The 13,948-nt window shown below is 31.5% G+C and overlaps 1 protein-coding gene and 1 long non-coding RNA gene across 2 annotated transcripts; both read left to right on the top strand.

The window, feature by feature from the left end:
• The first annotated feature begins 5,458 nt into the window (after positions 1-5,458).
• Positions 5,459-7,617, top strand: LOC144546025 (uncharacterized). The gene is made up of 4 exons (XM_078294580.1): positions 5,459-5,702; positions 5,899-5,969; positions 6,443-6,614; positions 7,261-7,617. Exons 1-4 carry the CDS (start codon positions 5,571-5,573, stop codon positions 7,423-7,425), a joined length of 540 nt encoding a protein of 179 aa, XP_078150706.1. The 5' UTR covers positions 5,459-5,570; the 3' UTR covers positions 7,426-7,617.
• Positions 7,618-10,821: 3,204 nt separating this feature from the next.
• On the top strand, positions 10,822-13,260 carry LOC144545945 (uncharacterized). Its single transcript, XR_013508644.1, has 3 exons — positions 10,822-11,206; positions 11,452-11,639; positions 12,152-13,260. It is a non-coding gene; the product is annotated as an uncharacterized LOC144545945 (long non-coding RNA).
• Positions 13,261-13,948: the final 688 nt, after the last annotated feature.

The following is a 13,948-nucleotide window of genomic DNA, read 5'->3' as shown; positions in this document are numbered from 1 at the left end:
TCTAATCTCTCCATCTCTTTCATGTTCGCATTGAGTTCAGCTTGGGTCCGATGCCCATTGGACTCAAAGTGGTTCCAATGGGTTGTATATGTCATTGTGGAACCGTTATGAGCCGTGCTGCGACAACACCCGAGATCACAACAAATATTACCTTAGACAGATGACATAATTACTCACAAGGTCGATTCTTTATTAAGTATCAATTTTAAATTTGATTTTAGATCAGAAGCTGAATTCCTTAATGAATCAGGTTTCTTTACAACTAATTTCCTCATAGGTTATTGTTTGAGCTAATTTCAATTTATTCCGTATTCAAGTTGACTTCGTCTTATATATTCAAGGATGGTGTTGGCATCGGGGGATGTTTATAAGTTTATTTATGGAAGCAGATCACCTGCCCTCCGGGGTGCAGGAAAATCCTGCCCTCTCAGTCATTGCGGGGTGGGATCGGGTTTAGAATTTAGAGATTTAGGATTTAGGGTTTAGGGTTTAAGGGGTCCACCAACAGTGACTCTAGGGGCAGGAAATTCCTGCCCCAGGGGGCAGACAATTCAATCTCATTTTTGTAGAAAAACATTGATGATATAATTTTCATTTTCATTTTGACTACTACCAATACATACTATGCTGTAACTTTTTTTTTCTTGCAGAGAAATACCCGTAGGAAAAACTTAAAAAGACAATCAGATAGCTACGTAATTCTCTAATCCAAAACTGCTAATTATAATTTAAAGATTGGATATGTGAACCCAACATTTTTTTTAATTTAACGGGGACAAGAAGAGAGAAAGAGTACCGAGATGATGAGGAAGAGAGATGAATTTGAGGAAGGAAATGACATTTAGAATTAATGGACATGTTCATTTAAAATTAGAGGATATATTGGTCAATTTAACTTTTGAAATAATTAAATAAAATGTTAAATAGTTAAAAGGGGATAAATTAAAGAATTATAAATTTGTATGGGCATATTGGATATTGTGATATTTTGATGGAGAAATTGGCTATTTCAAAGATTTAGATGAGTACACTAGAAATTTTTCATTTTTTTTTGCTCAGAAGATTTTGGGTTATAACTTTTAACAAAGCAGTTTTGACTTCATACAGCGCACTATTTATTGAATTAAAATGTGTTGTATGTGATTTGTGCACTGCATGAAGCCAAAACTGCTATGTTAAAATCTTTACCCAGATTTTGAGGTGGATATCGGATCTAAAATATGTTTGATGTACAGTTAAAATTATCTAATTTGAGTTGATATTCAGACGAGTAAATTTAAATCTTCACTAAAACTAACTGTTCGATTTAATTAAAAAAAGTTTGATCTCTGATTTATATTCAATTTTTTCAAATAAATTTTGAATCTTCATTAATTTTAATGTGAATTTAAACCATTCGCTCAATTTCAATGCGAATCAATGGTTTAAATTGAGCATCTCCTCTACCTTGTCTAATATTCACATGCAATCCCTTATTTTGAATTTCGAATTTCGAATATGCGATTTTTTACATAAAAAGTATTGTCTTTTGTCTATAAATCTATATATGGTAATTAGATAATTAATGATGGTGAGCATCTACATCCCAGCAACTTAAATGAGTTTCTAATAAATAACTATTAACTACTTTTTAAAAATTAAGTTCTCTAAAGATTCTAACTCTCACATCTCTGAAATTAATTTTAGAGTTTGTATTAAGTCAAGTCAACAATAAATTAAAAAAGAGAAACAATTTCAGCCAATCATTTGACCAGCATAGAGTTTATAAACAATTTCTTAATAATAAACTTTACGGCATAATTTCTCTGAAACTGAATTAGAAACTGTCACGTCATATTAGAAACTCTAATAGTTTTAGAAATATAGATGCTCTGAAATTGCTAAATGAAAATTCGAATGTTTTTTTTATGGTGAAGATGCCGCTGCGATTGTGTGAGATCTTGATTAAATGTATTCCTCATTTTTCTGAAAAAATTATAGAAATATGAAAATTTCAAAATTACGACACATTTGTAAGGTCAATAAAAGTAATGTTTATGTTTATAACATTGTCCCTAATATGCAAAATCTAGTACAATTTAGTTCCGTAATCTTTCCAATTGATGGTAAACATATTTTTGTGAACTTGTCATAACTTCAAAACTCGAGTAGAACTAGGGTGTTCTTAAGTTCACCGAGTTTTTTGGTGAACTCAAGTCTAAAACACATTAAATCGGCTTTAAATGATGAATCTGAACCGTTGAAATCCGCTTATCTTACGAGTGATGCGTCTACATGTGAAATTTTTAAACATTTCAATTAATTTAGTATAAAGTCGATTGGTCAAAATTACAAGGTTAATAAATTAATATTAATGCATTCATTTTTTGAACGTTTTTTGACTGCTAGACTTTATACTAAATTAATTCCAATATTTAAAATTTTCACATGTAAATACATTACTCGTAAGGTAGGTGGATTTCGATAATTTGAATTCGTCATTTAAAGTTGATTTGACGGGTTTTAGATTTGAGTCACCAAAGAACTTGGTGAACTTAAGAACACCCTAGTTCTACTCTCATTAGCAATTTTATTTCACAATTAATCATTGTGTAAGTTAGTTTACTTATAAATAACCTATCTTATTAATATATATGTTATTGGTAATTGTCGCTAACTTCAAAAAAATATAAAGAGAGGGAACGAATATTATTGTTTGTTTCCCTTTTATTTGCACAGGTATTGTTTGTTAATATAATTTGTTTTTATATACATTTTAAACGTGCCATGACATGATTTGGTCACAGTATAATTAACATATTATGATCATGCATGTGATCAATTTTTGTAATTTTAATCGCAACACTAGGGACTAGGGGTGGCAAAAAAGGCTCGTAGCTCGTGGTTCGATCGTGACTCGCACCTGACTCGCTTGCTAATAGCTCGTTTGTTACTGGATCGAGCTGTTAACGAGCCAGCTCACCACTAGTTCGGTCCATAATTAACGAGCTCAAGCTGGGACCTAGCTCGCGAGCTAGCTCGGCTAGGCATCAATTTGTGAATTTGTATGCATTTTATAATGTCTAGCTCGATTCAGCTCGATCCAAAAGGTTTGTAAAATCTATTTTCTTCATAAAACAAGGTCCAGCCAGGCCAAGCGACTCAGCTCGCGAGGTAGCTCAAGCTAGCTTATCACGAGTTCAAGCTGAGGTTTTAGCTCGGATGCTCTAGATCCAGCTTGCTTGACTGTAGCTCGGTCCAAAATTAATAAGCCCAGTTAGGTCGTTGACATCCCTACGCAACACAGTACAAAATTACATTTTAACACCTGAGATTCCATATCTTCACTGTCAAACTCTTATATGTTAATTTATAATTATTTATCTATTAAGTAAAAATACAGAACTGTTAACTATAAATCTATATGTTTGTTTATAAAATTATCAAAATTTGGCATTAACTATATTTTTGATATAATAAAAAGAGAATTGTGAGTAAAGGAGAAAAGTGGATCATTGGGTGAAAAGTAAATAAAGAGATGGCTCATGTAAAAAAAAAATGGTCTTATCAGGTGAATAGTATATACAATTTCCAATGACCACCATTAAGTGTAAAATTTAAAAAAAAATATATAAGCCGTTTAACAAAAATTACAAGCTAACATCCATTTAATGATATTTTGTTATATATTTTTATTAGTAGTTATACTTTAATATTTAGCAATGAGACAGTAAATTTCTCTGATAGAAAGTACTTGAATTTTACATTGCATAAATTAAGCATGTATTTGATAGCTTAAATTAAGCATTGCATATCAAGTATTTACCTGTACTCATTTGAAATGAAACCTTATATTTTGCACTGAGCTACTTGTGTTGTTCTAATTTAATGTTACATGTTAATTTTAAATTTGAACCTAAATAGTTCGCGAATCAATTTCGAACGAACTATACTCAATTTGAGTTTGAATAAGATTCAAACCAAACTGATTTAATTTGTCTCAGAATAAACTTTAATCGAACAAATTAATTACAAAAAAAAAAATTCGAATCAAAGTTAATCGAATCACTAACTACGCACTTTTTGACAGCCCTATATATCAGATGCTTTATTAATTTTTTTTTTTTTTTTTAGACATTGTTTGATTTTTAGTGTCACGTTCCAAAGACAACAGATTAATTTAAGAGATCCGAACTGCGGATAACCATTCACCCAATTTTGACCAAAAAGGTTAAGTCACTTTTGTAAATTAGTCCCTTCATACTTTTAAATTCAAAAAAATTTCAGAGCCATCAAGTAATCAATTGTGAAACAGTAATAAAATAAGATTGTTAATGAGTAATCCAGTGTTCTAAATAGCGTGCTATAGCGACGCAATAGCAGCGTTAGAGCGTTTTCGGGCCTTAAACGCTACACTATGAGATAAAAGTGCGTTATTTCAGCTACGAATGCTATAACGGTAATAGCGGTCCACTATTTGCGCTACGCGCTATGCTATATTGGCTTCTATATAAAAGCCTAAACTAAAAATTACTTTTAAAGATCAATTTTTTCAAAGTCCGGATTGATTTTGCTTTTAAATAGAATAAGATAGTTTATTCTATGATACCTATGTTTTTTTTAATATAACAAAATATATAATTTATGCCATGATGCTTAGGTATTTTGGAAAAAAGATAGATATTTTATTATATTATTAGAGATATTTTAAATAGCAATTTGGACTTTATACTGGTTCAATATGAATACTAATTACTTAATTGATTTTGTGTTACTTATAGTTTTATAAGACTTTAGATAATGTTGATAATTAGTAAAAAATATAAAATATAATTTTTTAAACAAAAAGCGCTATGTAGGATAACTTTCGCTATAGCTACGCTATTCGCAATAGTTTTTTTTTATTTTTTTTCGCTATGACATGATAATCGCTATTTAAAACCTTGGCAATCCATATTCTTTAATGTCTTGAGATTATTCGAGAATATAGGGGCTAATATGCAAATTTCCATTGCGTTGTCCCTTCAAATACTATTATAGCGTCTGCCACAAATGCAAGAGCTAATTAATCCAAAAAAAAACAAAAAATGCAAGAGCTAAACAAAGAAAAGAAGCGTAAAACAAAGAAGAGGAAGAGAGAGAGAAAGATAGCTAGGTCTAATTATAGTTTCCTATTTCCTACCAAGAGAAGCAAAGAAAGAACGAAGAAACCTTCAATTCAATTTCTCGCCTCTGAGTCCGAGTCCGAGATAAAAATAAAATTCATTCCGAAATTGCCCCTGAGCTTTCTCCATTGGAGAGAAGAAATAACAAAGAAAGCCAGCACCTCATCTCTCGCCTCTATACTCTCTCTATACATGGATGTGATGGGGTCTTTCTTTTGGGGGCCTTTATTGTTTCCCTCTCTCTCTCTCCCCTTCGGTCAAGCAAAAGGAGAGAGAAACAAACCCAATCCAAGCAACCCACTTTATTTTCTCCTTCCTTCTTCCTTCCTATTTTCTCTCTCTCTCTCTCTCTCTACCGTTTAGGGTTTGCTTTCGTCTCCGTCTTGCCTAGCCGCCTCTCTCTGTTTCTTATCTATTTTCAACAAGATGTCGAAGAAGGCGAAAAGGGGTGGCAATACGGAGATGTATTCTTCTTCTTATACGATTGGTGGAGGTGGTGATGATAAGGCGAGGCTCAAGTACGAGATCTTGTTGCAAGATTACCATGATTTGTTGAAGGTCTCGATCTTTCTCTTCCGATTAGGTTTTCTGATCGCTATCAATTTTGGGTTTTTTTTTTTTGTTCTCCAAATTTCATTTTAGGGTTTGTGATTGGGATTTTTTATACTTAATTTATTGATTTCTGGATACAAAATTGGTAACTTTTTAATTTTTTTATACTTAATTTATTGATTTCTGGATATGAAATTTTCAGGAAACTGAAGCAAAAAAGAGGGAATTGAAGAAGATAAACCAGAAAAAACTCAGATTATATGATGAAGTCAGGTACTAACACTATTTTGTGTAAATATTTTAACAGAGCAGTTTTGGCTTCTTGTAGCGCACAAACCATATGCAACGCTATCCTGATTATATAGTCCATGCGCTGCACGAAACTAAAACTGCTCTGTTAAAATCTTTCCCACACTATTATGCCCTTTCCCCTTATTATTGTTTCTCTATGTTTTCATGATAAACAGTATTAAGTTGTTTCAGAAGTGAGAACCAAACCTATGCTATTAGTTTTAAGTTTTATCTAAATGGGTAGATTTCATATTGTTTGCATTTTTTAATAAATTATAATTTCATTTATATGTCCAGTTTCACTTCTGATTAGTACCAGCAAATGGTTTGTACCAGTTGATCTTATTTCAGCATTTTCATTTATGCCAGTACTATTAAATTATTAAATAGAGTTAGGCCGTTGTATAAATTTGCTTGATGTTGATTAATTGTATTTTATGGAATTTAAATGTTAGGTTCTTGCGAAAGAGGTACAAAAAGCTGATGAAGAACCCGTCTCATCAAAGCCAGTGTGTACTGATTAAGAAACAAACTCTTCTAAATGAATCAAATTCACGCATAAATCCTTCTGAGACACCATCTACAAGCATAGACGCCTCGTTAGATCTGAATCAGTCATCTTTACAGGTAAATTTTATTAAATGAGTGAGGCTATGGTACTATGTATAGTGCGGATTGATCCGTACTATGGATCAAGCTAAACCGTTCAGCATGATCTCCGTATAAAAATGTACTGTAGATCAAACTTTATATTTTTGTAGAATTTCTTCAATATTTTTTTAGATAGGTAGAAAGTCACTCTATCTAAAAATTCTAGACCATTCAAAAGTAGTAATTTTGTACCTATCTTAAAAAATAGTAAAAAAAATTCTAAAAAATGTTTGGTTGGATTGAGAATAGGCTATTCGGAATAGCCTATTCCATGTTTGGTTGGATTAGAATAGCTAGAATAGTGAATCCAAACTTTTTGTCTTATTATAATATGTTATTTCTAAGGGTTTTGAGATTTATCTATTCTAATAAGACAAACAATAGCTATTCTAGATTTGGCTTTTCTAGCTATTCTTGTTTTGCAACCAAACATACATACATTTTCATATGGAGATCACGTTGAACGGTTCACATCGATTATTCACTATCAGATTGAATATTCCCTTTGGTTTTTTTGAGTGTGTTGCTTTATTATCAACAAGGGGTTCTTGCTGTTAAGTTAGGTCTTTTGGTTTTAAAATTTGACGGATTTGTTCCAAGTAAGAATTTTATTTAATTGTAGAATGTGGAGGCCACAGAGTATTATTCTGAAGACGGTAATTACAACAATCGGTACGAAGAAGAGGAAGAGATGAAATTAGTTTATAGAGATGTAGGTGGTACCAGTTCAAGCCGAACTGGTAAGAGGAAGATATCATGGCAAGATCAATATGCCTTAAAGGTGTAACTAATTTATTAATTTTTTGATTGATTGATTCTTCACACCAGTAACACTCTTTAGTGTTTTTCTTTTAAAATAGTGGGCTTCTGTGATTTAATTTGCTATGATGCTATCTGGCTCTGTAAATGGAAGGAAAGATTTTAGTTTTGATAATTGAATATGATTTAGCAAGCAAAAGGTGGTGTTTGATTTTATGTACATTTTGTGTAAATTCTCTTGTTCAATGGTTGTTTATATGTATATTTGTAAATAGAAGTTTATACTACTTGCCTGCTCCAACAGGATTTCCATATAAGCACAAAAATCATGTTTAGAAATGGAGTACAAGTTAAAACAATCAACTTCAAGAAAATAGTATAATATTCTCAAAGAAATTCCAAGAAGCAACATTTTTAAGGGGAAATAAAAGGGGATTGTAGAGTCCTGTTATTCTAAATTCAAACTTTCGTTTTTTGAGTTCTACAAATTTCTATAGAAGTTACTTTTTATGCACGAATCTCAAAATAAATGAAAGGTTAGATTTAGAATAACAGGACCCTATAATTCTCTTGGGATCGTAGCAGATTTATTTCCTTTTTAAGGATGTTACACTTTCTATACATCTAATATTTTGATACCATGCATAGTACATGTGTGGCAAATAGGAATGTGAATTTGTGTCTTGCTGTGACAAGACATGTCGTGGTTTGGATCATGTGTTGTCTTGTTACTAATTTAGTGTTTTACAAGTCATATTATGTCGTGATTAAATTCGGAGAGACGGTCACAACACATAAATAGTCATCACACATTAATTATATCGTGATCACACGTGTTGTGTTCAAACTTAATTGGTTATGTTTGATTGTGTTTAACTATTGTTTTTGAAATTTAAGTTAGTTTATTCAAAATTCACTATTAGATCAAATATTAACAATCCCAAATCATGCATGACTCATGTGAATAGGTCAGTTCACGTGTCGTATCATGCTGATTTTCTAATGACAGACAAATAATCATATCACAAAACACACGAGTCACAATGTGTGACGTGACATATCCAGTCACAACGTGACTTTTTAACATCTCTGTTGACAAATTGTATTATTTTTGTCCTTTTTAACATTTCTAGTAGCAATTTGTTTTATTTTATTTTTTTGTCTTCAGGTTTTATTTGGTTGATTTAGAAAAGTTTGAGTCTAAAAACCAAAGCAAGCCATCAATTGGTCCGGATTCAAATATGCTTCATTTTTTCACTCTTCTATTCTTTCATCCGAAACGTTCAAAATCAATCACACGGCTTCAATTATTTTTTTTAAATTAATATAATATATTAAAACAAACAGATGTAATTAAAACCGTGTGATCGATTTTGAACAGTTCGAATGAAAGAATAAGAAGGTGCTTATTTATTTCAATTGGTCCCTATACCATACGAATCCCAACCATAAAAAATAGCAGGTACATCCGTACATGGCATCCTGGAAACAATCAACCGACATTATTGGTTGAATTTTATTAATCTAATGAGCTGTTGATTGGCGATCTTTTACAAACCAAAAAAACAAACAAAATTGGCTTTTTTTTTTTTCGGGTTGATTTTGCCACCTGCTTCAACATTCAACAACCATTCAATCATGTGTTCAGAGGACCTACTCTGGTTCGATGGGTGTAGTGGCCATCCTATTGAATCAAGATTCGTGCACTCCGTATTAAAATATGTGTGTATGTATTAATTTCTGTGTGCATAGATCTTAATGCTAATCGTACGGTGTTTTGAGCTAATTGAACCTAAAAGTAGGTCCAATGTCTATCGGGCGTACTCCTATCTCTTTAATCATATGTATTTTATAACCCACAAATAAATAGGAAGTTATTCCAACTGAACGTTTCTTGATCTATTATTTACAGAAGGACAATAAAACAATAGGGTTTAGAATGAATGATTTAAGCTTATTCAAGTTTTGTTCTTCTTTAAAAGTCATTTTATATAAAAATCCTTTTTTTTTATAAGGAAAGTAATTAAGTTATTAAATCAAGATAAAAAGAACATTTCACAACTCACAAGAAAGGAAAGAATGTTATTAGACTTAAAATGTGTGAAACCTTGTGCAATAATATTATACAGCATCTTTGTTATAAATTAGAGTAATCATAGTATATACATCTAGATGATATTTTGAAAAGATGTCTTAAAGAAAGTATAGTGTGCATTAAATTTAATTAATTATTTGCCAAAGAGTTTTAAATTATTTATTGAAGGCTAAAATGTTTTTAAATTGATCAAAATTTGATAAACGTTATTTAACTAAATAACATACTTAACAATTTTTAAATTTTTAAATTCAAACAACAAGGTTGCATAATATAAAAAAAAAATTATGATTTTCCTAAGAATATTCGGGACCATTATATTAAATGATATAATATATTAATATTTGTATTTAAGTGGTCAATCCAAGCTACAGATAGTAGGGCCCTCATATCACATATATAAGGCTTAAAATTACAAGTATAACCAAGTACCAGTGCATAAATAGATACATAAATAGTTATTTAATAACTAGGAGAAGCTTCCATAAACATACAATTAAATAGAGTATTGAGTGGGGTTATGGTAATTAATATTCATTTTTTTAGGGTTATAATTAATATGCATATTGCAGAGTAACTCTCTGTGTTATGGACTCGGTGTATTTTTTTTCAAAGTCTAAATAATTGATCAGAACCGTTCAACATAGCTTCATATGAAAATGTACATGCAGATTAAATTTTATATGTTTTAGAGTTTTTTTTTTAACTTTTCTTTATATATGTAGAAAATCACTTGATTTATCTAGACCATCAGAAATTAGTGAATTTTACCTATCTAAAAAAAAAGTTCTAAAAGATATAAAATTTAGGGATCGACTAATAGTCCCTCTACTTCAGTCCCCTAAATGTCCTCCTAACTAACTAATGAATAAAGTACAATAGAAACAACTAACTACATGGGAAGGTACTAACTACTTTGGAGACTACTTATATTTGAAAAAATTAACAACTGACGCGCGCATGTATGGATACTTATACACACAAGTATTACCATATCTCTCCTCTATATTATGCACCTTAAATTGAATTGGATGACAGAAAGTCGTGTGGCTGAGATTTATTGATCGAAATTCAGATTGAATCTGAACCATCTAAACAAATAATCTGTCTTCTTTTGATTAAATACACCCTTTCTCTTTGTAGAAGTCTAAATTTAGTGAAAATTACACCCGCCACACGTAATGCTATACATATCTCCGTTATAAACCGTTTAATTTTTTTCGTTGGGATGCGCTCCTCCAGCGAACCTTCCCCGATTCCTTCTTCTCGAAGAGAAAAAAAAAGCTAATCGATGGGACAAACAACTACTCTAGGTTACGCCTCTCCGTTTCCTTTTCCTCGATTCGAAACCCTAGAAGATAGCCGAGTCATTCGTTCATTGTTATCATATCTATTAGAAAGAATTGATCTTTCCCTAAAAGTTGTCTTCTATCCGTAGCCATGAATCTAGAATAGCAAGAAATTATTTTCTCTTATATCTTCTCTTATTTTTCCCTTTTAAATTTGATTTTTAGGAATACTAAATCGGTGTTGGATAGTTGGTTTTTTATTCAATCGTGAGTTCCTTTGATCAATCTCATAAGATCTGGAATATGCGCACATTTATATTGGTACAGAATAATTATTATATATTGTAAGAAACTTAAGACTAAAAGCAAGCTAGAACACCGCTTTCTCTTGGCTCCGTAACATTTTCCATGGCTGCGCTGTTCAGGTATAATATTCCAAAAATATTCTAATTTTTTTTTATAATATTTTAGCTTCGTTTGTATACTCCAAAACCCTGATTTAGTGATTTTGCATTAATAAGTAACTTATCATCGTTTTTCTTTAATGGGCCATTGCAAAGCAGAAAGAATCAAGGTTGTTACTATAATGTACTTCCATTTTAGAGATAAAGCTTTAATGATTTTTGTTCAAGGGTCTTTTGTTTGATGCCATTATTACCATTAATTTTAGTCTTGTAATGCATCCTTGCTGTTGGATTCAACAAGCGAAGTATTTCAGAGAAGGAAATGGGTAGAAGCTTTGGCATGAGAAATTTCAAGTACATAGGGACAATTAAAGAGGCAGTGGAGCGAGAATGCCCCGGTGTTGTATCATGCGCTGATATACTTGTTCATTCTGCCCGGGATGCTATTCTCGAGGTGTGTTTTGCATTTGTGCATGAGTGGGTGTGTGCTTCGTTTTGAATTATGTTTTAATTAAGCCTCAATTAAAATATAAATTATGGAATTGGTACCAATTTGATACCAACAATCAATGGACACTCAGAATGTTTATGTCTAAAGGTTTCCTATATTTTATAATTTAGTGCTTCCTATGTGGCTTCATTGCACTGCATTATTTCAACTGATTTTATCTGAAACAATTGAATTAATAATTTTAAAGTGGTCTTTCATTGCACACCACTTGAAAGTGGTTCTTCAGTGATCTTATCTGAAATAGTCAATAAATGAATTAATAATTTAATATTAAACTGATTCAGTAACAATTTTAGGGGCATTTAAAAAGGTTAGCTGATAGTAAAGTACTATTAGTTGACAAATTTCTCAAGAAAAAACAATAACATGGCATGCAATGGCTTACATGCTCCATAAAGAAAAAGAAAAAATGGAGAATATTTTGCTGTAATTTATTTATTTTGTGAGTGTTGTAGATAGGGGGCCCTTATACACCTCTGAAAACTGGGAGGAGGGATGGAAGGAAGAGCCGGGCCCCACTTCTTGAGCATTAACTACCAGAGCACAACGAGAGCATCTCCTCTGTCATAGACAAATTCAGTGCGATTGGCATTGATACTGCCGTTGTATGTCGCATTACTTGGTAACTTAAATTATTACATTTAGTTTCTTTCAAGTAATTACATCAGTCAGTTGTAACTTGGTAAATGTAGCACGATAACAAAGTTTAGAATTGTTGTTGAAGGGTGTGAGACTGATATCAAATGATCTATTGATTCGAAATGCTGATCTCCTGGATTAAATTTTCCTTCAATAGGCCAAACCCTTAATTGCTCAATAAAGTATCAGCTACCAACAAGTAAATGTAATTGTTCAATTAAGGATCAATGTACTCCAAATTTGCATATGTTGGCATTAAAATGCAATTTCATCCGAGTTTTATGCACAGTGCTTTAGTCAGGACATATACTATCAAATGATCTTAGAAATGCAAACATTTTTTAATTATATTTTCATCCATTTTTATCAATTTCAATTTCATTTCATGTCATGTGCAATTCGGGTGAAACCGAGGCAGCGGTACACCTTATGTATCAACGCCGGTACGCGACACAGGTATGGAGGGGATTAGAGGAAAAGTAGGGTCTAAAGATGATGAGGAGCTCAACTTCGGTTGAGGAATCTTGGGAGGGGTCATGGCAATTCGCCAAAAATCTAAGAGGCATGAAGGAGGAGGAATGGGTGGTACATACTATGGCCGTATTTTGGAACCTTTGGCGACAGAGAAATAAAGTTGTATTTAGGGGCAAAAGGGTACCAAGCAAAATTATGACTGACAAGGCGTAGGGAGAAGGGGAAGATGTGGATCAGATGCTATGGAGTTCATCAATTCAAATAGGCAATAGGAGATTGAGTGAGAAATTTTTGTGCTATTGTTTTATTTTTTCTGTTGTTTTGATTTCGTTGATGTAAAGAAATAGTAGCATTATGTGGGATGTACTTTGCTATTTTTAATGCACAACTGATAACTTCTGTCAGTATTTTTCAAAAAAAAAAAAAATATGTAAGAAGTATTTCTATTGTTGCTTGAAGAATGGTCACTTAATTATTGTGCTTACTGTTGTTTTTTCTGATTTTGCTTGCAAACACTGTTATGTTTGATCGCTATTGGTACATACAGTTCCAATTCCTTGATAGTTATTTAGCAATAGTTAGGATATCTTTTTATTTTGCTTGAGGTTGTAGTTGGACTCAGTCCTATCTAAATAAAGTGCATGCATACTTCTCTTTTATAATAATGATGATGATGAATTATGATAATGTGATGATGAATATATAAATAATATTTAAAAAATAGTTGTGTAGTTGGGTGTACTAAAGTTTCCGATAACATATTTTAATAATTGTCATTTTCAAATAAACAAAGTGTAAGCATTTTTTTTTCCAAATCAAAATAGAACGTTTCAAATATACACGGATAATAATTTGACTAATATAATATTTTAATTTCATACGTTGCTAATTTATGTGTGAATATCAATAAAAATAAAATTACATATGCTATTTAATTTTATAATATGTCCCCGTCGCAACGCACGGGTACGATACTAGTAATATATTAAGTATTAAAAAAAAACACTGAACATCAACTTTCTTTTACATATTCATCTTTTACACATTTTTAGAAGTGGGTTTTTTTTGTCTATTTATTCTCGTTAATATTTCTAACAATATGTGAGGAATTTTACGAATCTAAAATCATGAACATCTTC

The sequence above is a fragment of the Carex rostrata genome, chromosome 28 (genome assembly GCF_964058835.1).
Source record: "Carex rostrata chromosome 28, lpCarRost1.2, whole genome shotgun sequence".
Taxonomy (NCBI): domain Eukaryota; kingdom Viridiplantae; phylum Streptophyta; class Magnoliopsida; order Poales; family Cyperaceae; genus Carex; species Carex rostrata.
Note: the sequence above shows the minus strand (reverse complement) of the source record. Positions and strands in the feature narration are given on the sequence as shown.

Coding starts and splice junctions, on each gene's coding strand:
- LOC144546025 (XM_078294580.1), top strand. CDS start 5,571: ATGTCGAAGAAGGCGAAAAGGGGTGGCAATACGGAGATGTATTCTTCT. Junction 5,703..5,898: donor ATTACCATGATTTGTTGAAG/GTCTCGATCTTT, acceptor TGAAATTTTCAG/GAAACTGAAGCAAAAAAGAG. Junction 6,615..7,260: donor TGAATCAGTCATCTTTACAG/GTAAATTTTATT, acceptor ATTTAATTGTAG/AATGTGGAGGCCACAGAGTA.